At 36.3% G+C, this 26,393-nt stretch overlaps 1 protein-coding gene across 2 annotated transcripts; it reads right to left on the bottom strand.

Moving 5' to 3' along the window:
- Positions 1-382: 382 nt before the first annotated feature.
- PSMC6 (proteasome 26S subunit, ATPase 6) lies at positions 383-18,854 on the bottom strand. 2 transcript variants are annotated; one of them, XM_032623306.1, is made up of 14 exons: positions 18,719-18,854; positions 17,631-17,710; positions 17,498-17,537; positions 17,199-17,251; positions 14,455-14,522; positions 13,735-13,849; positions 11,829-11,916; positions 10,082-10,143; positions 9,871-9,994; positions 9,442-9,503; positions 7,769-7,889; positions 7,545-7,625; positions 3,728-3,799; positions 383-2,843 (listed from the first exon to the last, which is right to left on the bottom strand). In XM_032623306.1, the coding sequence occupies exons 1-14, from the start codon at positions 18,843-18,845 to the stop codon at positions 2,833-2,835; spliced, it is 1,104 nt and encodes a 367-aa protein (XP_032479197.1). In that variant the 5' UTR covers positions 18,846-18,854; the 3' UTR covers positions 383-2,832. The 2 variants fall into 2 exon arrangements, with proteins under 2 accessions (XP_032479197.1, XP_032479196.1); XM_032623305.1 differs by having other exon boundaries at positions 383-884; positions 18,719-18,848.
- Between the last annotated feature and the right edge of the window lie 7,539 nt (positions 18,855-26,393).

The following is a 26,393-nucleotide window of genomic DNA, read 5'->3' as shown; positions in this document are numbered from 1 at the left end:
GAATCTTTCTGAGAAGAGTGTACAAACCTCCTCAAAAGGGAACTATCATTTCACATAACTCAAGAAAACCAAGTCACATTTAAATAGCAAATGTTACTTTTAATCATAATCTAAAAAATGGTTATGGATGCGCATGTACTATTTCAATTAACTATCACACGGATTAATCATGGTAGGTGGAGAATAAATAAAGGCTTTCTTGAAGGAGGAATATATACAGACACACATCTATGTTACATATAACAAGATGCTCTCATGAACACAGAGTATAGGTACTGTTTTAAAATAAAATTCAAAAGTCTACGATCTAAACCCAACTTCATCTTGGTTATTAAATAGTTTAGACCATAGTAAATGTAGTCTCATAAAAGACAAGAATATATGTAGGAGAACTGAATCAAACAGATTTTATTAAACTTTTTAGGATGAGGAAAACAAATGATATAAAATAAGTCATACGAAATGCTATCTGGTACTACCGTCTCAAACCATTTTCAAGGTTTTACAAAATACACAGCAAATACAAAAAGCTTCAACATACTCTTCTTTTATAACTTCTGCTGCAATAAATGCAACATTAACAAACATACAAATTTCTTCCATACTTCTTAAAAGTAGAATTACTAATTTTTACAATGTTATTCATATACATTTTTATTCATACTCTTTTAATAAGATCATTTTTGCCAATACATAATTTTCCTTAACTTTATTTTTACATTAAGCCAATATCTGTCATGCAGCCATCAAAAATCTTAGAGTAAATTACACAGGTTTGTAGTCCAATTTAGACTCTAGCTTCTTAGAATCAGCCACTTTTCTGACTGCTTTCATGAAGTCTTCCTGTACTACAAAATCATGATCAGCACGAATTGCAAACATACCTGTGGAGAATAAAACAACATGACTGCTATATTTAATATGTGAATTATTTATTATAAGAAAACTAAGAGAGAGGGTAGGTGAAATGGGTAAAGGTGGTCAAAAGGTACAAACTCCCACTTAAAAAAATAAATAAGTCCTGGGGATGTAATGTACAGCATAGTGACTATACTTATTAATACTGCACTGTGTATTTGAAAGATGCTGAGTAGATCACAAGAAAAAAATACTTTTCTATGTGTGATGATGGAATGTTAACTAGACTCATTATGGTGATCATTTCATAATATATACAAATACTGAATCATTATGTTGTATACATGAAACTAATATGTCAATTATATCTAAAAAAACTTTAAAGAAAACTAAATAATGTAATATTATTCTATGGAATAAATGTGAAGGAGCTTAGATGTATTACTTCTCAGCCAATAGTTCTAATTTCCTAAAAACCACTACTATTGTTCAATTAATTTCCGTAACTATAGTGAGCACTATTTTCCAAACCAAAAGCTAGAAAACAGTGAGCCAATTATCTGTATACTTAAATTCCACCTCACACAGTCCCTGTATCCAATGTCATTTTGAAAAAAACAAAACAAAACCCAACTATCAATAACACATACACATTTTAGGCAGAAGTTTCCTAACTCTACAGGCAGCAATCCCCTGGAAGTAGGGGGCACATGTATGGTTTGGGAAAACACAAAACACCTCAGTAATTTTCATAGCTTTTCCTTGTTAATAATCAAAAGCATAGAGAATAGGAATTAAAGAAAGTCAACAAAAATCAGTGTCATCATTCACGTGAGAAAATTTACCTTTTTTATGTACAAATTGGTATTTTATAAGACTTCCATATTCAAATATCACCATTCAGTTTTTGCTTTCAAGTTTTTGACAAGTTACTTGTCAAATACTACTTGGCAAGGAGGTAAAAGGTTTGTGGGTTTTTTTTAAACATTAGTTGTGTCATAGATATGGGTACCAGATTTTGAGACAATCCTAATTGCATGATAAGCTAAAGCTGGTAAGTTATCATTATCTACTAATTAAGTGAATCCTACTACTATTTTCATTGAGGATCTGCTTATACTGAATTTTCACTAACATAAAATGAGTGGGTTGCAATAGAAAATTGCAAGGGTTACTTCCTGTCTTCCCTTTCCTTTCAAGATTTCTACATAAGGAATCTTGGCGATAGTCATTCTATGCTGTCCTCAGAAATCAGGTGAATGGAAATGACTGGTTTTTTTAATAGTGAAGTTTTAAAACCTGTTTAGAAGGCTGTAACTAAATTAGGCAAGTTATTTTTCCAAACCTTGTGCATATTACTGTTTCCAAATCATTATTTAGTGAATGAGTGAATGTGAGATACATTCTAATCCAAAAAGGATGACAATCTCAGGATTTGAATGGAAAAAGACAGCTATAATTGAATCAAGTATATTTTAACTCACAGAAAGATATGTTAACAAAAAAGGTTTGAAGACTAATAAAAAGAAAACTCAAGAATTTCAGTATGTCTCTAGATGAGAAGTTTAAAAAGCTTAAATTGTAATCCACACAGAAGTTATAGTTCTTTATTGGAAATAGCTAAAAATAAACTTTTTAAAAATATGTGGAAAAAGAGAGAATATAATTTAATGGTATCAGCCTTTAAGATTTAGATACTGCTTTTGTTTGGATTCCATCTTCACCAAAGCAAGCTTCTAATAATAATTTGGTCTAGTGTAGATTTTGAAAGGAGAATGTCATAAGTTACCCCTAGTAGTTCAGGCTACTGACTGCTTACCTTTTAATATTTTTGTTTACTAGTAAGTCTTTGTGAGCATGATTTATGTGATTTGTACTGAGAGTTTCTGGACCTGCAGCTCTTTGATCCAGATACTGAGTCACAGTATACCCATGAAGATACTCCTATGGAGAAGCCATGTCTGAGCAGCCTCTTTAAACACTGTCTGTTGAATTTACAAGAAATGTTAAAATAAGGCTAATGGTGATATGAAAACAAGAAGAAATCACATATTGTAATACTTAAAAAGTGTTCATATGCAATCTATGAAAGTCAGTGACTATAAAATCTACTGTAGATATTTTTTTAATTTTAAGATTCTGTGTGGAGGACAAAAACTAAATGACCGTATGTATGGTTTTAAAGCCACTTGGTACCAGAAATAAAAATAAAATCACACAATCCACAGAGAAAATTATACTAAAAAACTACTACATTTCCACAAGTTGAATGAACACAAAATTCATAAATCAATCTTTCAAAGGTAACTACTGACAGGCTAGTATCAGAAGGCATGTCATCCATTTTGTAGCAGATACCCCCAGTGCTGGCCCAGTCGGATTTCAGCCACAGGTGTGGCAGATAGCTCTGTACAGTCTCAGACTTACTCCAGGGGGACAGCATGCTATCACTATGCATGTCTTTCCACATTCTACCCTAAGGCATCCATAAGTGCAAAGAAGTTAACATCCCCAAGGGCAAATCTCATCCCATGGAGGAATGGAGGATGACAGCTGGTAAATAAATGTCTAGTCTCCCATATTGCAGCCAGATAATCCTGGAAAGAATTCTGTATGTTTCTCTGAGGTCTCATCAGAATCAAACCCCTCTTGCTTACAACAGTTATTTCAAAGATGCACCCTTATAACAGCTTTCCCTCTTCCCATTTCACTTGCCCTATTCTCTACTTCTTGGAATCAATTTCCCAGAAAATAACAAGCACTCAAATCCTTGCAAAGCTCAGGCTCTGCTTTTGGACAAGCCCAAACACATTTTTAGCAAATTAAACAAATCAAAATCAATAGTAAAAACTGTACTTTAAACCCTTACCTGCTTCAGTACAAACATTTCTCAGGTCTGCTCCATTAAAGCCGTCTGAAAGCTTCACAATTGCTTCATAATCTGTTTAGGAAAAATACTGGAAATCAGTTAAAAAATAATAATAGGAGACCTTTTTTGGATTTATTCCCATATAGAAAATTTAACTTAAGAGCTTGCTTCAAATTTAGTCAGCTAAGCATCATCTCTGTTAACATTACACAACATTAACAACTAAAATCAATACTTCTGTTAAGTAAACCAGCACCAAGCAGAAATAAACATACTTCTAAAACGCTAAAACCAAGAAATAGCAAGATCTGAAAGCATCTTAACCTGTTTCTACACAGAGAAACTGTTAAGCGCATGTGAACTTTAGATATGTCAAGCTATGACTCTTATTAAAACTGTAACCAAGTATCTAATTTGAATAAATCTAGAATATTCAAAACCAACTGTAACCATAATGGAATTTAATCACATAAGGCAAATATAAAATATACCAAAAATAGTCTTCAGACATCATTTTATCATACAGAATTTTTAAATGCTAGAGTAAACATTGACTAGCTTTTCTGGTTTCTGTGAAAGCTCCAAGTGTTGAGGTATCAGATCTATGATAACAGTAATAGTTAAGTGACCTTTCTATCCACGTGACAGACGAAATGAAGAGCTGCTGCTGGTTTAAGGTAGCAGTTACAGACTTGATGTAGAATAGCGAGAAGAGACACATAAGCTACTACAATGTGAAAAACTGTGATAAGACACCCTTGTCAGGCAATCTGGAGTATGTCAATCTCTATTTGAAATCACACAGATAATTCATTAATTAGTCTTCATTCAGGTTCAAGTTCATGTAAGCTTCTGGAGAGCAGAAATTCCTAAGGTTAGCACAGCATCTAGCACCTAGCAAGAGCTCAGTATTGGAAGAAGCTGGTAAATTCAGCTCAGTCTTTCCAACTCAAAACTTTCACATGAGTAATGAGAAAGGCAATGGTCAACTATTTGTAATTATTTTGGACCACTAACTTGTAAAAAGTTTTTAAAGTTGCTTAGCAATTATACTAGATGCCTCTAGTCCAGGGGTCAGCAAACTTTCTGTAATGGGCAAGACAGTAAATACTTCAGACTTTGTAGGTCATATGGTCTCTGTCAAAACTACTCATTTCTGCCACTGTAGTGGGAAAGTAGTCATAGACAATATGTAAATGAGTGGGAGTGGTTGTGCTACAACAAAACTTTATTTACAAAAACAGAAAGCATACAGAATTTAGCCCACAGTAGAATACATGGCTCGCTGGCCTTTACACTAGTCCGGTCTCTCACTTCTATAGATAACTATTTTGTAATTTTTCCTCTGTCCTCAAATCTCTAACAGTACTTTCCCATTTTCACTCTTAACTTGCTTTCTATTTCACTGAGAGAATAAATGCATTCAGAAGAAAAATCCTCTAAGTACCTGCCGTATTTAAGAACCTGTTATCATCAGCATCTAATATATGCTGCCTTTCCTCTTATTCTCCTGAGAAGTCTATGCTCATAGACAAAGCCAACCTCTCTTCAAAAATAGCACATTATCAACTTGTATCTCTCTCCTAGATCATTCCCATCAACATAAAAAAAAAGTGTTGTAAGTACATGCATCTTAAAGAAAACCCCAAGTCCTCATCTCCATTTCTGCTGCAGCTCCATTTCTTCTCTTCTCCCCTTCACTAGAGAACTCCTTGAAAGAGGTGTCTAAACTCAATGCCTCATGTCCCCATCTCTCTGATATCCATTTGAACAAGGCTCTCACTCCTACCACTCCAAAGAAATTTCTTTTGATAAGGTCACCAATGATCTTCACATAGTAAATCCAATCTCAGAACTCTTCTTATCAGACCCACTGTCAGCATTTGACAGGAAATTAGTCCCTCCCTATAGTATTTCTTCATTTATTCTCCAGGACACCATCAGGTCCTGGTTAACTCCTATCTCTGTGACTAACCTTCCTCAGTCTCCTTTGATGGTTCTTCCTCTCAACTTTTTTTATGTCCTCTCAACTTCTTAATGCTGGAATTAGCTCCAGTTTTGAATCCCTTCTCTATCAACATTCTCTTCCTTGGAACCATTTTTATGCTGATATTAGCCACATTTATAACTCTAGCACAGACCACCCCAACGAACTATTGATGTACACAGAATTACTAATCAACATCTTTACTTGGCTATCTAACTGGCATCTCAAATTAAATATTGCCAGAATCAAATTCCTCATTCTCCCTTTAAAACCGAATCTTTCCAGTCTTCCCTCGCTTTAATTGATGGCAATTCCATTTGTTCAGTTGCATGAGTAAAAAACCTAAGTCTTCCCTGGTTCTTCTCTTTAGCTCACACCCTACATCTGATTCATTAGCAAGCCCTGTCACCTCTATTTTCAAAATATGTCCAGAATCTCATTATTTTAAAAGATTTTGCTACCACCTTGGACCAAGCCACCATCATCTTTTGCCTGCATTACTGAAATAACCTCCTAATAGATCCTCTTGTCTCTATCCTTGTCCCTCTGGCTACAGCCAGATGATCTATTTAACATAAGTGAATTCTGAAATATTTACAGATGAAATGATAATGACTGGAATTTGCCCTTTTTTTTTTTGTGGTACGCGGGCCTCTCACTGCTGCAGCCCCTCCCGTTGCGGAGCACAGGCTCCGGACGCACAGGCTCAGCGGCCATGGCTCACAGGCCCAGCCGCTCCGCGGCACGTGGGATCCTCCCAGACCGGGGCACGAACCGTGTCCCCTGCATCGGCAGGCGAACTCCCAACCACTGCGCCACCAGGGAAGCCCTGGAATTTGCTTTTTAAAAATCCAGAAGGAAGGTAAGAGGTGGGAGAGATTACAGATGAAACAAGATTGGCCAAGGGTTAATTACTGAAGCTGGGGGATGAATTCCTGATAAGATTATACTCATCTCTACTTTTATGTATTTCTAATTTTCTGTAATACAAAGTTAAAAACAATAAAAAGTAAGGTCATATCATTCCTCTGCTCACAATCCTCCAATGGAATCCATTTCACTAAAAACAAAAGCCAAAGTTCCTACACAACGGCCTCAGTAAGGCTCTATACAATCTGATTCCCATTACTTCTATGATTTATTTCACTTGCTACCATCCCAATAACTCTGCCACAGACACCCTGACCTCTATACTGCTCCTGGAATGTTCCATGCACGCACCTACTTCAAGGCCTTCTTACTTGCTGTTCCCTCTGCATGATCTTCCCCCAAATATCCATACTTAGCTCCTTCACCTTTTACGTCACTGCTTAAAAATCACCTTGGTAAGGCGTTCCCTGTGCCTCCTCCTCCCCATCTCTATTCAAAATGTATACATTCGGGCTTCCCTGGTGGCACAGTCGAAAATCTGCACGTAACTCATAGCGGCCCTCCATGTTCATGGTTCTGCATCTGTGGATTCAACCAACCCCAACCAGGTCGTACTATAGCATTTACTAGTTAAAAAAAAAATCCACGTATAAGTAGACCCACACAGTTCAAACCCATTTTGCTCAAGGGTCAAGTGAATATTTTACTTTCTTCACCTGCCTTTCCTGACAAAAATGTAAGTTATATAAAGGCAGGAATTTATCTGTTTTGTTCATTGCTATATCCTCAGCACTTAGGACAATTCTTAGCATATAGCACATGCTCAATAACTATTAGCTAAATTCAAGACCACATGTTTCCTGAATTTAAAACTAGATTTGGTAGACTATCAGTGATATCCAATAGCATTTTACTTCATTTACCAAATGTAAATATATATAAAATAGGTTATTTACTTACCTATTTCACCATGCTTTGTAATGGGACCTGCATGGATTTTCAATATATCTAACCTTGCTTGTTCGTTTGGTAAATCAATATCTGAAAATAAGAAAATTATAAGAAATTCTTTTGCAGTCAGGTTTTTTGTTTTTTAAATAAAGTAGGGGGTGAGGAGGAGGTATGGGAAGAGAAATGGACATAGACAAAGAGAAATGGACAGCAGGCACAAAAGCTTAACTTACGTATTTTTCTATCTAATCTGCCTGGACGAAGCAAAGCAGGATCCAGTGTATCTGGTCTGTTTGTAGCCATGATCATTTTAACTCTATGTAGAGTATCAAATCCATCCATTTGATTCAGTAGCTAAGAATATATTTGTGAATATAAATCAAAGGCACATTTTATAAAGCATCCCAACCATTAAAAAAACACATAGCACACACCTTTTATAAAATGACTAAGACCATGAAATGTATTGCTTACAGATACATATGTGATGTGCAGAATGATCGTTTGATGGAATCATATTTTTTTCTCTCTTACATAAAGGGATATATATTCCATTCTAAAAGTTCCAAGATAGATTATTTAATGTTTTTTTTTTGGCCGTGCCTTGCAGTATGCAGGATCTTAGTTCCACGACCAGGGATCGAACCCGTGTCCCCTGCCGGGGAAGAACAGAGTCTTAACCAATCGACTGCCAGGGAAGTCTCCAAGATAGATTATTCAACTATGTACCTTTGTATAGCTATCAGATAGTTTTAATAAATCTGAAGGCATCCATCCAGTCACGAATTATGAAACTAAGTTATGTGGATCTGATTTCCAACATTCGAATTTTTTTGTTACAATTACTTTTAAAATAATGTTTCAAGAGCTTATGGCATGCCAGACATAAAATTTACATCAGGATAACTGGAAACAATGATTTTCTACAAACTTGATAATAAATCCATTAAATATCTTTTCATATAATTCTACTTACACAGAAATACTGAGATACCTAACACTTTTCCTTCAATTCCTAAAGTTTTCTTGAACAAATGTTGAAAAATCTAACTGCATTCAACAAACACTTTAAAACAAAGCTAGCCTGACAATATGTCTATTTCTTCATGCCAATATGTCTAACATACCCTAAGTGTTAGCTAACAACATATCAGCTACATGAATAAAACTAGTATCTGCGTTTTAAAAAAATACCTCAATTTAAGGCTTCTAATAGACTCTACAACTAATTTTAAAATACTGTCTTTTCTGAGCAATTTATAAAAAACAATTTTCAAACATCCCTACTGAGACAGTAGTTGACAATGCATTACCTATGCTACCTATCTATTCATAGGAGTTGGAAAATGTGTTTGGAATCTTGCCATCACTTTCACAGAATGTGGAGTGGGAAAAGACTTTAATATACATTTCAATATCCCATCATCCATCTTCAATAATCAAAACTATTTTAGTTTCCTTTCATTCTCAGCAATAAAGAGAGGAAAGTATTAGTAATTTTTAGAGCAGCCTCATACATAGTTACAATTCATTTATTGCCACTAGTTTAAATATATTTGTCACTCATAAAATATCTGAATAAAACGAACACAAAATCACATTCACAATGTAGGTACAATATATAATTTTTTAAATGGCCAGTCTGCTCAAAAAATGTAGAACGGTACAGCTGTAACTCGCATGAAATTTTGTAGATATCCCTATTATTTTCTAGTACTCACTTTCTTACTAGAGATTGTGGTAAAGAAAAGTGTTCATTCCTGTCAATACTGTACTTTCAAATTTCATACTTAAGTGCATTCTTCATTTAAACCATTATCCATATTTTGACCTTCAAATATCCAATGTTCACTTCTTCACTTTATAAACATTGATTTCTTTACAAACAGGCTTTACCAAATATTACCTCCATTAAAGTTCTCTGAATCTCTCTATCAGCTGAAGTACCCTCAGAAAACCGACGACCACCTAAAATAATGATGTGGAAACTCATATGCATTACTCCTTTCCTCTTTAAGCATCATTTAAGAAAATATGAAAATGATAGTATCTGGGGTTTAAAACATTAAGATGAAAATAAATTAACAAGAATTACACTGACAAAATTAGAATTGATTTTGGTATGTTTATCATTTTCTCAGTGTTAAAGGTTATTTATTGAGAGTGGTTAAATTTTCTTAAGAATTTTTTTAAAGTAACATTCAATTCATTTTGCTACTTCACACAAATTGCAGTTAGAGGTGAAAAGAGAGGGAAAAAGTTCTTTTAGATTAAAAGAATATTCCTAACAGTTCAAGAAAAGTTTAAAATAAATTTTAAGAAGTGTTATTCTTACCAATAGCATCTATTTCATCCATAAAAATGATGCATGGCTGATGGTCCCTGGCATAATTAAACATTTCTCGGATCAAACGAGCACTTTCACCAATGTACTTGTCTACAATAGAACTAGATACAACCTGATTAAAGGAAAAACATTATGGTAAACATAGGAAAATTCAAATAAAATTTATTTTCAATAGCTACAAAAAGAATATTCCCTTTACCTTTAAGAAATTGCAATCCAACTGGCTAGCAACAGCTCGTGCCAAGAGTGTTTTTCCTGTACCTAGGAATGATAAATGAAGTCCTAATTAAATGGAAAGTAAAACAAATTTTCAAAAGCCTTTAAGAATGTAATCCTTTGAATAGTAAATTTTGCAAAATGTAAGCTAAGTCTTAAATAAAAGCATTTAAAATCATTTAAAATCCCAAAGCACTTCCACTCAATATTAAAATTTAAAATTTTATTCAAAATATCCCTTCTAATTTTATTTTAAGCAAACTGAATACATAACTTTAGAAATATATCAAAGCCAACTTACAAAGAGACTGTGATGGAAACTTGTACATTCAAATACATTGGGCTATACTGAACACTGAGTGGACCTTTGCCTACATATGATATTGTAATGTCAAGTATTTGTTATTTGGAAATTACTGATTCAGTGGGTTATGAAAATCTTCCAAATACTGGCATTTTCCATTATATAATATTAAAAAGTCACATTTGTTAATACCATCTCCGATCTCATCCTGTCTTATATTAACAAATACATTAGAAAGTTGTCAAGCTCATAGTACCAGAGGTAAAGTTTTCAAAAACTCAATTTTTGTTTGAAAGCTCAAGTTTTATCACTGGCTACAGATGGTGCCAGTTGTTTACTTTAACATGACTGGCTAACTTCATTCATTTTTTAAAAAAAATGTGTGCAGGGACTTCCCTGGTGGCACAGTGCTTAAGAATCCGCCTGCCAATGCAGGGGACATGGGTTTGATCCCTGGTCCAGGAAGATCCCACATGCCATGGAGCAACTAAACCGTGCGCCACAACTACTGAGCCTGGGCTCTAGAGCCCCTGCTCTGCAACAAGAGAAGCCACTGCAATGAGAAGCCCGCACACAGCAACGAAGTGTAGCCCCTGCTCGCCGCAACTGGAGAATGCCCACGCACAGCAATGAAGATCCAACACGGCCATAAATAAATAAATAAATAATAAATTAAAAAAAAAAAATGTGTGCAAGGTAACCAATAACCAGTCTGATAACTGACTGTAAATTATCCTTTCAAGTAAAAATGGCATTCCGTGAAAAGCAGCTAATACAGCAGGCAACTCAAATAATCACACAAATGCTTTTCCTGGAGATATCTTATTCAGTATGCAACAGAAGTACTTTATATGTATTTTCCATTTCATCACAGAATACAACACATATTCAAGGATCAAAAGTTAATATTTTTAATGCTTTAGCAAGGACATTTTAAAGTGAAACTGACATCTTTTTTAAAAAATACTGCAAATGTGAGTGGCCCCGAACACAATGACTACTATACCATTTTGTGCCACTGACTTAATTGATTCATACTACGGCATGAGTAGCTTTACCCTCATTGCTTTGCACCATCAGCACAGATGTTAGTTGCTTTTTTCTTTTTCACTGTGTTGACATCTTAGTATTACAAGAGTAATTCTGACCTTGCAGAATCCCTGAAAGTGTCTCTGGGACACCCAGAGGTCTGTGAACCACACAAGACCATTGCTTAGAATCACATGGCATGTTTAGATATATATACCCTATGAAGCACAAGAGGACTAAGCAAGACTAAGAAAACAGTAGACACACATCCCCAATCCCTTCCTTACTCTGAACAGAATGGAGGCTGGAATTGTCACGTTAATTATCTCCATCTCATTTTTTTACTCCTTCATTCATTCATTCGCTCATAGTGGGGCAGACATGATTTAATACCAACCTGGTGGTCCATATAACAAACAGCCTTTTGGAGGTATTATTCCTACACGTTGGAATAATTCTGGGTTTGTAAGAGGTAATTCTATTACCTAGAAAAGAAGTTGCATGTTTCTTAAAACGTTAGTAAAGATTTTGATGTACTTTCAAATATTTTAAGTAAACTATCAGCAGATTTACATATATACATCATAATTCGTAATAGATCTAGAATTCAGTGCTATGTAAAACCATTTATATTAGAGGTTTTTCTTCAGATAGATGTAAGATATCTCTTAAATCTAAAAATCTTAAAATATTTTTTAAATTAATTAATTAAAAAGCATGTGGTACTTTGAACTATTTATTTATTATTTAACACACTTGCTAAAATAACCACACACTTGACTAGAGTGATGTTTGCACGGGCATATAATCTGTCAAACACATTTGAACTGTACATTTAAAAAATATGAATTTTACTGAAGGTAAATTATGCCTCAACGAAACAATTAACACTACAAAAAATCAGTTAAGCAAAAAAACAAAAAGATTACACTGGTGTGCTTCTGAATACAACAAAAAGTAATTATAAAATGGGGAACTTTGGTAAGATATAACTGCCACTAAGAGAAATGGTACGTAAAATGTTCTTATGTTGGCATTTTGTCATAGTAGTCTTTAAAAAAAACATAAATTCTGCTCTCAATGTTCTAAGACTGATTCAAAGAAAGAAAAGTGGAGAACAGCAAAAGTGAGGATTTGACTGCCCAGTTTAAACTCTTTACTTGAGAGATAAACCTCTACTGAATAACTCTGTCCATAAGGTATGATTAAGACACGCCAAAATTGTGAGAAATTAATATTCGCAATTGTCTGCAGATGTATATACTGCATGTCCTTGGTGTGTGTGCGTGTGTCTGTGTGTGTGTGTGAGAGAGGTTCATTCTGCTCCTATGGCTGATGCAGCAAATCGCTGTAAAATATTTCACTGTTTCATGAAGCACTTGTTCTTCCTCTTTTCATTAACTATAATGTGAAAAGAATAGGCTTTTATTTATGCTTAGGCCAATGCTTCTGCAAGTATGGTTGAAAAAAAAAAAACAACTTGGTTTCATAATCACCTGGAATGCTTGTTTAAACGCTAATTCCTGTGCCCCACCCCCAAGCCACTGCATCAAAACCATGCAGAGCGCCTAGGAATCTGTATCTTTAATAAGAGTTCCAGAAAATTTAAAGTGCTGGAGTTTGAAAACTACTGGTTTAGGGCTTAAATCAGATAATGTAAGCCATTCTAATTAATCAAATTCATTCCTGAGTATTTCCATCCTAAATTAAGATGAAATCAATACAACAATGTAATTTGCTTAAAAGAGAATTGTTAAGAAGCTATCTGTGTTGTAAAGCAAGGCAACCCTGATTTGATTCTTCATGTAAGAACTTAAAGTTTAAGCCACGCTAAAGCCAATATTTTTCTTAAATGACAGCAAACAGCTTTATCAAAATAAAATATTTAAGGCACAGATAACTTACTCTATTTAAGGGCAATAGGAAATCAATGAGGTTATGGGAAAAACTACATTACACACACTATCCAAATGTGCTCTGACCCAACTAAACTACTAAGATAAACAAAATACCAGATGGTATGGGCAGTGGATTACATCCATTATTCTTAGCTTTTTTTCCTTCTTGGTCATAAAAAGAGCAGGATTTTTCAAACACCAAATTATCTCCAAATTTAACAAAAACCCATAATTTTCATAGCTAGAGATTCAGTGCTTTTCTTCTCTTGTCAAAAATATTATATATATAATATTCAGTAAACACTATTTGGACAAAGTGATTTTACATCCTCTTTCTCCCTTCAGGCATTTTAAAACCCGTACTACTTCTTAGTAAGTTCAGAGAATAAAGCACACACTACCAACCTCTCGTAACTCCCGAATCTGTTCTGACAAACCTCCGATCTCAGAATAAGAAACATTCCCGGGGTCCTCATGCGACATGTTGTAAACCAGTGGGTCCACCTCTCTTGGCAAATACCTGTAATAATAAGGTGTGTATTTTTCTTTTAAAAGATGTATTTTCTCTCAGCCTACAAATAGAGTATAAATGACTTGCTTATGCAAGCACCTGTAGGTGATCTTGGAAAATCATGCTGGGACTTCCCTGGTGGCACAGTGGTTAAGAATCCGCCTGCCAATGCAGGGGACACGGGTTCGAGCCCTGGTCTGGAAGATCCCACATGCCATGGAGCAGCTAAGCCCGTGCACCACAACTACTGTGCCTGCGCTCTAGAGACTGCAAGCCACAACTACGGAGCCCGCGTGCCACAACTACTGAAGCCCACGTGCCTAGAGCCTGTGCTCCACAACAAGAGAAGCCACCGCAATGAGAAGCTCGTGCACCGCAACAAAGAGTAGCCCCCGCTCACTGCAACTAGAGAAAGCCCATGCATAGCAATGAAGACCCAATGCAGCCAAATAAATAAATTTATTATTTTTTAAAAAAAACATGTTTAAATTAATTTGAAATTAGGAAAAGCGGAAAAGTGGCAAAATATTCAGTGATCTCAAGAAGCATATATTTTGGATAAAATCTTCCCTCCGTGAAAATGAGACGTAAACTAAATAGTACAAGAAACCTACCTCATGATAGTTAGTGTAGTCATATCCAAAGCAACTCTTGTTCCTGGCTTCAGCTTACTTTTGTCAAGCTAATTGTGTAAAACAAAAGGTGTTACACAAACACTTGAAAAGGGGAATAACACTCTAACAAGAGCATAGTTAGAAGCCAAATAATCATTTTTACCCTTCGGAGAGAACACTAAGATTAGATTATAAACACCATGCCCAAGGGAAGGGTTTATAAAAAGTAGTAATTCAAAGTTATTTCCTTCTGCTCCTTAAAAGAGTGCCCTTTTGTGCAATCTCAGTGTGAAATGAGAAATCACTAATATATAAAGTCTGAGGTGGCAACAACCTTGTTTTTGAAGAAGGAACTGACTGCAATATTTTACTTTCAAAGGCTCACTATTTAATATAGTTTTGCTCATTATTTTGACTTAGGCACTGTAGTACAGTGACTTTGGCAATTGGTACCAAAGCATTTATACAGAAATCCCTTAATGAACATTTGGAGGGGAAGGAAAGGAAAGCATCTTAAAGGTATGTCCATTAGATTTATTTTAAAAACTATAGTTTTGGGAAGTATGTGTTATGTGATCATAGGAGATAAGGGGGATATGCACTCTATTTCCCCTTAGAGATTTTTTATTAAAATTCTAAAGAACAAACAAAAAAAACCCAGCAACCTTCATTCATGCTTTTGCTACATGCCAGACACTATGGTAAATACATTACTGTACATATTAAGTTGAATCATACTTAACAATTTATTGGCGTATTTAACTTATTTGGATAGAAGTGGAGATAATCTATCCAAATAGATTCAAATCACACTCAGGCTGTTACTTGTCAAAAATAAAGTTATTTTTCGAAAAAACTATAATTTTTTAGTTTTTTCGAAAAGTGCAACAAAAAAAATAATAAACTGCTTGCCAATACAACTTCAGAATCATACAAATTACTGACCACTTTTCACAGGATTTTGCAAACAGCGCTCAGTTTAGGATTTAGTGCCAATTAAAATGAAGTGAAGATATACTAAATACTAGGTTTAATATAATGGATTAAACTAAGAATAATTGTCAGGTACAGTAGTCTTCCCCTTATCCACATTTTCAGTTACCTGAAAATATTAAATGAAAAATTCCAGAAATAAACTAATCCTAAGTTTTAAATTTCATGCTGTTCTGAGTAGCGTGATGAAAGCTCTGTCCTTGGGACATGAATCATCCCTTTGTCCAGCGTAGTAGCCCTCTCGCTTATCAGATCCACTGTCCTGCTGATTGAAGTACTTGTGGTCAAATAATCCTTATTTTACTTAATAATGGCCCCAAAGCACAATGGTAGTGATGCTGGCCATTCAGATATGGCAAAGAGAAGCCACAGACCGCTTCCTAATGAAACGGGGAAAGTTCTCGACTTAATAAGGAAATAAAAATCATATGCTGAGGTTGCTATAATCTAGAGTAAGAACAAATCCTCTATCCATGCAATTGTGAAGAAGAAAAAAGAAACCTGTGCTAGTTTTGCTGTCACGCCTCAAACTGCAAAAGTTATGGCGACAGGGCATGACAAGTGCTGAGTTAAGATGGAAAAGGCATTAAATTTGTACAAGATATTTTGAGACCACATTCACATGACTTTTGTAACAGCATATTTTTTTAATAATTGCTCTATTTTATTAATCTCTTTCTGTGCATAATTTTTAAATTAAACTTTATCATAGGTATGTATGTAGAGGAAAAAACATAGCATATATAAGGTTTGGTATATGCCCAGGTTTCAGGCATCCACTGGGGGTCTTGGAACATACACCCCACGGATAACAAGGGACCACTGTACTTGAAAATGAGCTTAAATAGAGATGAATATGAAGCTATTTCAACATTTACATCTATAGGGGATATATACTCTGGCTTTTCTAATATTTTCCAGTTTTCAAATACTCTCTTGCCCCTCATACAACCACAAAATATCTTAGAAATGCCAACTTTTGGCATCCAGAGGGCCCTGAAAGGGACATAAATATCCTGTCGGATTAGGCAACTGAAATTTTGATTTAGAAAATGTCATCCCACTTACATGCTAGGCAAAATCTTAAGACTGAATTTAGTCCCTAGGAAAAATTCAATTCTGTAGCCATGTCATATCAATGTTTTAAAACCTGAACCTGACATAACAAATATTCAGTTTAGAAAGCTCTTCCAATGAGTTTATAAGAATTCGCTAAAGACGCTTTCTAAAGAATAGGGTAGTACATAAATTGGCTTCAGAGGCTACTAAATGATCCAAAGCCATTTGTTGGTGATTTCTGATGACTGCAAGATAAAATCTGGAGTTATTTCAATTTGCCGATTCTAATTTAAATGAACTCATACAAAATCAATTTAGCCTCTAGTAAAGACTATAAGTAATATTTTTGAATGTTTAAATATAAAATGTAATTTATAAGGTCTAATACTTTTAAGACCTCTTCAAAAAAAGACACTAAAATAAAATAATCTGAGATTCTTTCACTTCTAAAATTCTTTGATTTCTCAGTGTGTAGAGCTGACTGAGGCAATGCAATAGAGCAGAAAAGTAGAGACTACCGGGAGTCAAACCCATGGTCTGAGTTCAGGCTTTGCTAATAATTAGCTATATCTGAACAAGTCACCTTTGGGAGTTATGGGCATAATGCCTGACCTGCTTACCTTGAGAATTAAATACCTTACATGAAAGCACTTTTGTCAATTATAAAGCACTATAGAAATGTAAAATGTTACCTGTCGACGACAACCCACAACATATCTTGGCCCATTTGTAGCTTTAACAATGACTAGAGGAAGAAAATGAAAAAACAAATTGAAAAATATAAAGTAAAAAATAAATATATCCACATTGATGGCAGATTGAGTTTTATTTCTGTTCTCCAAAAGACAAGAATTGAAAGACAACTTAAGTCTATGCAAGAATATCATCTACCTTCATTACAGTCATTAAAATAATAAGCATTTCAAAAGTTGGTGGTGGGAGGGAGGGGAGTCTGCTCTTTTTTTCTTTACTAACAATCTAATACACTTACATTTTTCTTCAGTTAATTGCTTAAGTACTTCACCAACAATCTAAGAAAGAAAGAAAAAAAAAGCATTACTTTTTGCCAAGAGCTAAAAAAACAAATCACCATCACCCTCTATACCCCAAACTCCATTACCTACCTGCCCAACACTTTGTAGGGCCTTCAGATCATTTTCAGACTTTTCATACTGCTTGGTAAGTTCTTTTAATTGTTCCCTTACTGAAAAATATAATTTGAACATTTTAAATTAAATAATCTTAGCGAGTTTAAGTCACTAAGTCTCACTTTATTTAAGTTTATTTAAGTCTATTTCACTTTACGTGTATTTTATATCCACTATATCAAACCACAAAAAACATAATGCCATTTGCAGATGACATGTTTCAAAACGAAATGTTACAGAGAAAGCACCATGTTTTTATTTTCTTTATCAGGAACACTTACTTGTTTGAGCACATATTAGGTTACATTCATAACAGATATTGACATTCTGACACTTCCGGATTTGAGATTACAAACCCGAATGATAAAAGAGTTAGACCCTTCCTCACTTCACCTACCCACATGAACTGTTACTCTTTGGCTTTCTAACCTAAATAAAGCGCCACAGAATTATACAGTTAAGGTCTTCCTTCATTATTTAAACCATTCAGGTTTGTCAGTGACGGTGCACTAAGAAAAATTAGAAGTACTCTTTTGGTTCAGGAGTAAGGGAAAATTGTGTGCCTGACAGAGTACAATTCAAAACACGAGGAAAAAAGAAGAGGACTATGATTGACCGATGGACACTTCTCTCTTAAACTCCGCGTTCGGCTTTCCATTCCACTAACAAGCCAACTACCCGAGTCTCGTCTCTTGCTTGAGCTTCTTTGACTTAAGTCTCTTTCCGCCTCCGGGTCCCGGGACTCCACCAACGCCGCACTCCTTGCACCTTAACCTGGAAACATCCCTGTGACCCACTTCTTCCCCACTCCCCTCTGGTCATCTTCCAATTCCATCTCAGAACTGGGGATGTTCTCTCTGTCACCTGGACCAGACTGGACCATTTTCACGCCCGAAGAGGCTCGGCTTCCGAAGCTATAGGCGGGGATGACAAAGCGCCTTGTCTCCAAACTGAGGCCTTCTCTCCTCGGGGCTCGGTTGCCGAGCTCGGCCAAAGGCCTCCGCTTTGTCAGAGACGGGAGCGGGTCCGGGCACGAGATTATGTGGAAAGAAAGGTGCACTCACACTCCTTGAGACGGCCGTCGATCTCCTTGTGCTCCAGCAGCTTCTTGCGGTAGTCCTGAAGCGCCTTATCTCTAGGGTCCGCCATGATGAGAAGCCGCCGCTCATAGGGGATGCCGGGAATGGCCATGGCCGTCCGGGCGGGGGAAGGGGCGGGGCGAGACAGGAGAGCCTCCCTGGAGGGGCGGGTTTCGCGGAAGACACTGCCCCTTCCGGTTTGCCCCGCCTCTGCACGCCACTTCTCCAACGTCTGCGTCTCTATGCAGTAGGGTGCCGGCGTGCACCGAAGGAGACCTCCAGATATACCATCCCCTGCAGGTCAGCCTGGGTAGAGCAAGGGCGCTGTCCCCTGAGAGGCCTTGGTATTTTTAAGTCACTGCTGTTCTGGAACCACAAAAGACTTTGTAATAAACCAAGATGAGAATGAAATAGGGAATATATACATATCTCTCTAAAGAGCTCTGATGGCTTATCGGTATAACACAGATAGCCTACTGGTATAACCCAATACTATCCAGGATCTCCAGGTACAGAAGGAGTAGGCTATTTATTCACTCAGTGAGTGAGGTACTAAGGGTTCGATCTGGTGGGAAGATAAAAAAATAATCTTCAAAGTGTAATAAATACTATAATGAAAATAAAACATGGTGGTGTTATAGAGTAAGGTGAGGAGAACTAATTTAGGACAGATATCTGAGATAACGAGCTAGATGTGCAACAAACTGGGGAAAAACCTTCCAAACAGAGGAAACAGCAAATGCAAATATCTTAAGGTGAAAAGGGGGTTGGCTCATTTCTTGGAACAGAAAGAAGGCCAATGAGCCTGGAAGGGGGCAGGTTGTAGAGATGAGGGGCACAAGATAAAGATGCCTTCTTTCTGTGCTTTTGGACAAATTAATCTCTCAAAATCTCTGTAGAATGAGCATAATATTTGTACCTATCTCATAGGGATGTCATGAGTATTAAACAACATAGTGTGCCTGTAAGCTATCAACACAACATCTGGCACATAGTAAGTATTCAGTAGTGTTATTTTAAATTGTTTATTTTAAGGGTAGTAATGACCTCAGTTTTTGCGGGACAGGTCCACATTGCTGTACCTCTTCCCAGCATTACTCCTAGGGAGAATTTATTGCTGTTCCAAAAGAATCAGTCACATTCCCCAGACTCCATTTGATCTCATCTTATCCAGTGGCCCTGGATGTTTGAGTTTAAATAGGTATATCTTATATATACATATAAATTGCAATTTTAAGTGAATTAAATTACAAACAAATTATTAGGAAATTAAAAGATGCCTTCAAATTTATTAGGAAAAATCTTATGGATATTGTGTGAATATTCTATTCTGTTTATTCTAAATATAACTGGTAATTGCAGTTAGACAATAAACAAGGAAGGTGGATTGAGCAGGGTTAGTCCCTTCTCCCACTCAGCTGCAACTATTCTGGTCAAACTATACCAAAAGTATATCACCTCTGACATCAAGAAGAGAGGATGGGGCAAAGAAAAAAAAAATATATATAGCTCAGTTTGATTCAATTCAATAAATATTTATAAGCACATACTAGTGTGTTATTTCAACATAACACACCAATATTTTAAACTCCCTTGACTCTTATTCTTTTTCTCTCACCCATCTGGCAAAATCCCAACTTCAGTTGAACCTCCTGTCTGTCTTCGGTATGCCTGCAACAGAATAGCCCTGTTCCTTTTTATATGCACCTCTAAGACTGTATCCCTGTCCATCAGAAAATATAGCTTAATTTGTAATTATACATTCATAAGTGTTCTTAAAGATGCAATTAAATGTGTATTTTCCCTCTAGTAGACTATAAGCTCCAGGAAAACAAGGACTATGACTATTTCTTGCTCATTACTGTATCCCCAGAAGGTATATATATATATGTATATATATATATATACTATTGAATGAATTTGTGAATATGTTAGACACTATGATAGGTAAGCAGAGATACAAAAAGACTAAGAAATGTCATCAGTTCTCAAGGAACTTAAAATATTGTAGAATAGAGAAGAAGTGAGGTGACAAGGTAGGGTATATCTTAGTTTTGGAAGGAGGGGTCATTAAAAGTGATGTCATAACAAACAGTGATGAAATTTTTTTAGATCTTCAAAAAATCATTTTTAAGGATAGTCTCCTAACCTACTAACGTATAATGTAGCATTGATGGGTGTTGTGGTTTTAAAATATGTACACAAATTCTTTGATACTTCCCATTTCAAGAAGTGGAGCCTAATTTCCCTCCCCTGGATCTAGTGACTTGTTCTGGACAAATAGAATAAAGTGGAAGTGACAGTAGACAACCATTGAGCCTAGGTCATGAAAGGCGTTGGGGTTTCCTCCTTACTCACCCTTGGATCACTCCCTCTGGGGGAAGCCAGCTGTCATGCCAAGAGGACACATCAGCAGGTCTGTGGAGAGACCCACACGGAAAGGAACAGCCAGCAAGGAACTGAGGCCTCCTGCCAACAGCCATGTGAGTGAGCCATTTTCGAAGCACAGCCTCCAACCCTAGGCAAGCCTTCAGATGACAGAAGCTCTAGTCTTAATTGCGACATCATGAGAGACTGAGTCATGCAACCCAGTTCAGCTGTTCCTGAACTGCTGGCCCACAAAAACTTGAGATAATAAATGTTTGTTGTTTTAAGCCACTAAGTTTGTGGTCATTTGTTACATGATGACGGATAACTAATACAACAGGAACTGATCTTTTTCTAGAGAGAATTGAGAAACAGTACCAGATAGGCAAGTAGCAACTACTTTTGCTCACACATCAGCTATAACACTCGAGTTTTTAGAAATTTGTCAGTCCAAATATCTACCCCCAAATACTTACCAGAATGCACTTAATTGAATGTGTCTATGGCCGAGCAGCAAAATGTTGATGTAGGAATAGAAGTTAGAATTCCTAGCTTCTGGGAAATACTCTTCTTTAATCAAAGTAATACATAAAGTTGTTTTTTAGTACTACAAGTCTTAGATTGAAAAAGAAGAGTCTACTGCCCCACCCTATTCTATCCCTGAGCCCCACTATCCAATTTTTTTTTTATTAATTTTTTTTTAATTTTAATTTTTGGCTGCGTTGGGTCTTCGTTGCTGTGCGCGTGCTCTCTCTAGTTGTTGTGAGCAGGGGCTGCTCTTCATTGCGGTGTGCGGGCTTCTCACTGCAGTGGCTTCTCTTGTTGCGGTGCACGGGCTCTAGGCATGTGGGCTTCAGTAATTGCGGCACACGGGCTCAGGAGTTGTGGCTCGCGGGCTCTAGAGCGCAGGCTCAGTAGTTGTGGAGCACGGGCTTAGTTGCTCTGCAGCATGTGGGATCTTCCCTGGCCAGGGTTCGAACCCGTGTCCCCTGCATTGGCAGGTGGATTCTTAACCACTGTGCCACCAGGGAAGCCCCTCCAATTCTTTGGTTTTTTTTGTATTTACCTCCACATTTCTAACTAATATGCTTATGCTGCTATTTCTTGTTAGGTCAATTTTAGGCTTTATCTTTTGACTTCCTAATAAGAAAGATAAATATTCAGCACCCGTATATTATTCCAGATTCCCACTTTCCCTACTTCCACCCCCCCATATACAATATATACAAGTTTTGGTTAAATCACCGTCCAGCACTTGTCTTATTGTGGGGCTATGCAAGTCAAGCAATATACTATAGTTACATTTGCTTTATTGTAAAATTGTTTTGAATGTCCTATAATTAAAAGCTGCCTCATTTAAAAAATATGCTTAGCTATTTTTTAAAATCACTTTTTCTTCCCAAATTTACAATACAATTGTAAAATTCCTCTGAATAGTGTTTTTCAGAAAGTCACATCAGGTATCCCTCCAGTCCCAATTTTAACTAGAGACACCCCTACTGGAGGCCTCCATCTTCTTCTAGGGATGCTGCATAACTCCCTTCTAGAACTTTCCTAGCTCCTCTCTTGTGTACTATCTTCTCTTTCCTGATACCCAGGTCTCCTCTTTTTTGTTTTACTCCTTTGTTTGGTTGGATCATATCCTTTCAGTGAATTTTCCTAGAAAGGATTTAAAGATGTACATTATTCTTTGTATCTAACAATATCTTAATTCTACTCTCATACTTGATTAATAGTTTGGCTGGCTATAGAATTCTCAGAATTTTGGAGGCCTTGCTCCATTGTCCTGTAGCTTCCAGTGCTTCTGTAGTACCCTTCTGATTCTCAATTCTTTGTCAGGAACCAAGATTTCTTTCTTCTTTTTGAAAGTTTTACCTCTGTTAGGGACACTTTCCATCCACTGACTGGGCATTTAGTATGCCCAGTGAATCTAGATAGCCATCCCTCCATTTTGGCTATTTTCTTGAATTACTTCTAAGATTATTTCCTATGTTTGCATGTTCTCTCTAAGTGGTACTCTTATTAGTCAGACTGTTCTCCTTGAATTAGTCCCCTTATTTTTTTTCTATCTCTTCTCATCTATTTCTGCCTTTTTCTTTCACTATCTAGAAGATTTCATCAGTACTTCTAACAGTTGCAGCTGGAAACAAGGTCTCTGGAGGAATCGTTAGCAGTTCACTAACTATAAGGCAGAGAGGTGTTGGAAGTGAAGTTGGAGAAATAGATAGGGACCTTGAATGTCGTGCTGAGAATCTTGAATTTAATTATTCAGAAGCATCAGGTCAGGAGCATCACAAATTTTAGACAGAAGTGTGATTTATGTTTTTGAGAAACCAGGCTAGCAGGGAAGACTATTTTTTGAGGGGTACAAGCCTAGAAGTTGGGTAATCAGTTAAGGAAATATGGTAATAAATCAGGTGAGCAACAATCAGGGCTGAAACTAGTCCTTAGTCATAAAGATGGAGAGGAGGAAATAAACTGATGACAGAACTGGCAGGACAGAATAGGTTATGGAAGGTGAAAAAGAGGGGGAAACTGAGGATGGTTTCCTGATTTCTAGCTGTCTAGATACGTATGGCAACGTGATCAAACATTTCTGAGAAAACCAGATGGCTGTGTTCAATAGGCAGTTGGATTTTGAGGCTCAAGGAAGAGATCTGAACTGGAAAAATAGATTTGGGAGTCATTAGCATAAAGGAAATATTTAAAATCATGAGATTGGGCAAGTTTCTCCAGGGGAGAGTATAGATGAGGAAAAGCACTGAAGAAAGGATAGAATACTGGGGAACACTCACATCTTAGAGGAAAGCTCAGGGAAAGCCCATGAAGGAGACAGTTAAATAATATCAGAGAACTATAAGGAGGATCTGGAATGTTCAGTGCACAGGAAATTGAATCAAAGAAAGAAGGAATCTGCTTTGTCAAAATGCAGCAGAGATGTTATGCTTTCAATGAAAAATGGCAATTAGATTTGCCAATAAGAAGGTCAGGTAAAGAAGAGTAAGAGAGTGGAGTTGGCAACCAGACTGCACATTGGGCTAAGGTATGAACCTGAAGTTAGGAAGTGAAGTCAGTTACTATTTATAGTTCATCCTTTCAGGAACCTGAGGTAAAGAAGGTGATGACAGAGCTTAGGTGGCAGGTCTCCCCAACTCAGATGATCTCAAGCAGCCCAATAGAAAAGTCTAGCAATACAACATGTGCACACTTACATTCAGTAAATATTACATAGATCTAATCAAGTATCGGAACCAGACCTTTAGGTTTTTACTTAGCCTTTCTTCCTCTTGTGTGTCATAATAATCCTTTTCCTTGATCACATTTTTTTTCCTTAATCATTTCCTTCTAGTCAATTCAACGTCAGAAAGTGTTCATGTACTGAGAAGTTTCCCACAGAAATTCCATTTTGAGAAATTGGACTCAAGCCATTTCCTGCTTTGGTCATTAAAAAAATAATAATAGCTGTTATTTGCAGAGTAAACAGAATTCCATCAAGAAATGCTGTGTAAAAAAAAAAAAAAAAAAGAAATGCTGTGTACATTAAATCTAAGTCATGTTATTGTTATGATCACTAGTATTAGAATAATAAGACCGTGGCCTTGTTCATCTCTAAAAAATTTACTATTGTTTAGCAAAGTTATAATATATGGGAGGCTGTAGTTTCAGAAATCCAAGGTTGAACTATGTACCCTGTGGATGCTCCTTAGTTATTTGATAACTAATCGGTTATTTCATGGCCTTAACATAGGCAAGATGGTGTGAGAGGAGGCAGAGTTGAAGAAGTGAACTCACACAAAGGACCAACTCAAAAGGGTTCTCAGGGAAATGTCAGTAATATTTATACAATGTGTATAAAACTGTATTTTACACATTCTAAAATCACTTACAAATCTGATAGGAAAAAATATAATTTTCAAGACAATAAAGTAAGATCCAGCAATCTCACTTCTGGGTATATACCCGGATATCTGTACTTCCACATCCATCCAGCATTATTCGCAATTGCCAAAGCATGGAAACAACCTAAGTGTCTGTCAGCAGATAAATGGATAATGAAGATGTCGTATACATATACAATAGACTATTATTCAGCATGAGAAATTTGATACAACATAGATGGGGCTTGAGGGCACCATGCTAAGTGAAATAAGTCAGACAAGACAAATACTGCATGGTATCACTTATATGTGGAATAATAATAATAAAAAAGCAAACTCATAGAAACAGAGAGTAGACAACTGGTTGCCAGGGGCAAGGGGCTTGGGAAAGCAGGGAGAGGTTGATAAAGGGGTACAGACTTTCAGCTATAAGATGAATAAGTTCTGAGAATCTAGTGTGTAACATGGTGACCACAGTTGATAACACTGTATTGTATCATTGATATTTTCTGAGAGAGTTGAACTTAAATGTTCTCACCAAGGGAGGGGAAAAGGGTAAATATGTAAGATGATAGATGGGTTAACTTGATGGGGAGAATCCTTTCACAATGTATATGTATGTCAAACCAGTTAGATATACACTTTAAATATCTGACAATTTTATTTGTCAGTTATACTCCAATAAGGCTGGGGGGAAAAGACAATAAATTAAAAAAATTGTCTTATATGGTGATTGTTTCTGATTTGAAGTTTGCTAGAAATTTGTTCTGGAAAAGAATTTGAATCTTATGGACTAGGGCCTTCATCCTGGGAATATTGATGTTTTTAAATTCTCCCTAATTACGGGCTATTGCATCAGAGTGAAATCCAGAGCTGATGATGTTCAGATTGCTTCTTTCTGCAATTTTAGGCTTTATTCATTTAGTTTCCCCCTTTTCATACTGTGTCTCTCATTTTTGATAGCTTAATCTTCAGATATTAATACTGTGGCCATATGAAATATATTCATTCATTTTACAAACGTGTGCAAAGATTTCTGGGAGTCACCGGCATGTTTGAGACATAGTCCCTGCTTAAGGAGTTAAAAGAGATTACAGTTCAGTGGTAGAAACATAAAGTAGAACTGTCATAAAAGATTACATACTAAATTCCATGGGGTGTCCATCCATGTGCAGGGACTGGGTTTTATACATCTTTATATCTCTAATGTCAAGCTCAATCTGGCAGAGTGTAAGTTCCACCCAGTGGAACTGGGTGAAGAGGAAACCAGGAAGACTCATGATGAGGGATTGAGTGAGCTGGGTCTGGCCCTAGAAGGATAAGTAGAACCCATACACAGTATAGTGAAAAAGTAACTTTCGGAGTAAAGTGAGAGATTGTATTAATATGCACACATTGCATTTTGTAGATACTAA

This window comes from Phocoena sinus, chromosome 2 (assembly GCF_008692025.1).
Source record: "Phocoena sinus isolate mPhoSin1 chromosome 2, mPhoSin1.pri, whole genome shotgun sequence".
Classification (NCBI taxonomy): domain Eukaryota; kingdom Metazoa; phylum Chordata; class Mammalia; order Artiodactyla; family Phocoenidae; genus Phocoena; species Phocoena sinus.
Note: the sequence above shows the minus strand (reverse complement) of the source record. Positions and strands in the feature narration are given on the sequence as shown.

Excerpts from the sequence above, each read along its gene's own strand:
- PSMC6 (XM_032623305.1), bottom strand. The coding sequence starts at position 18,845 with ATGGCCATTCCCGGCATCCCCTATGAGCGGCGGCTTCTCATCATGGCG. Across the intron at positions 13,850-14,454 it reads ACTACACTAACTATCATGAG|GTATTTGCCAAGAGAGGTGG; the intron begins GTAGGTTTCTTG and ends TTATTATTACAG. Across the intron at positions 9,504-9,870 it reads GGATGAAATAGATGCTATTG|GTGGTCGTCGGTTTTCTGAG; the intron begins GTAAGAATAACA and ends TCATTATTTTAG.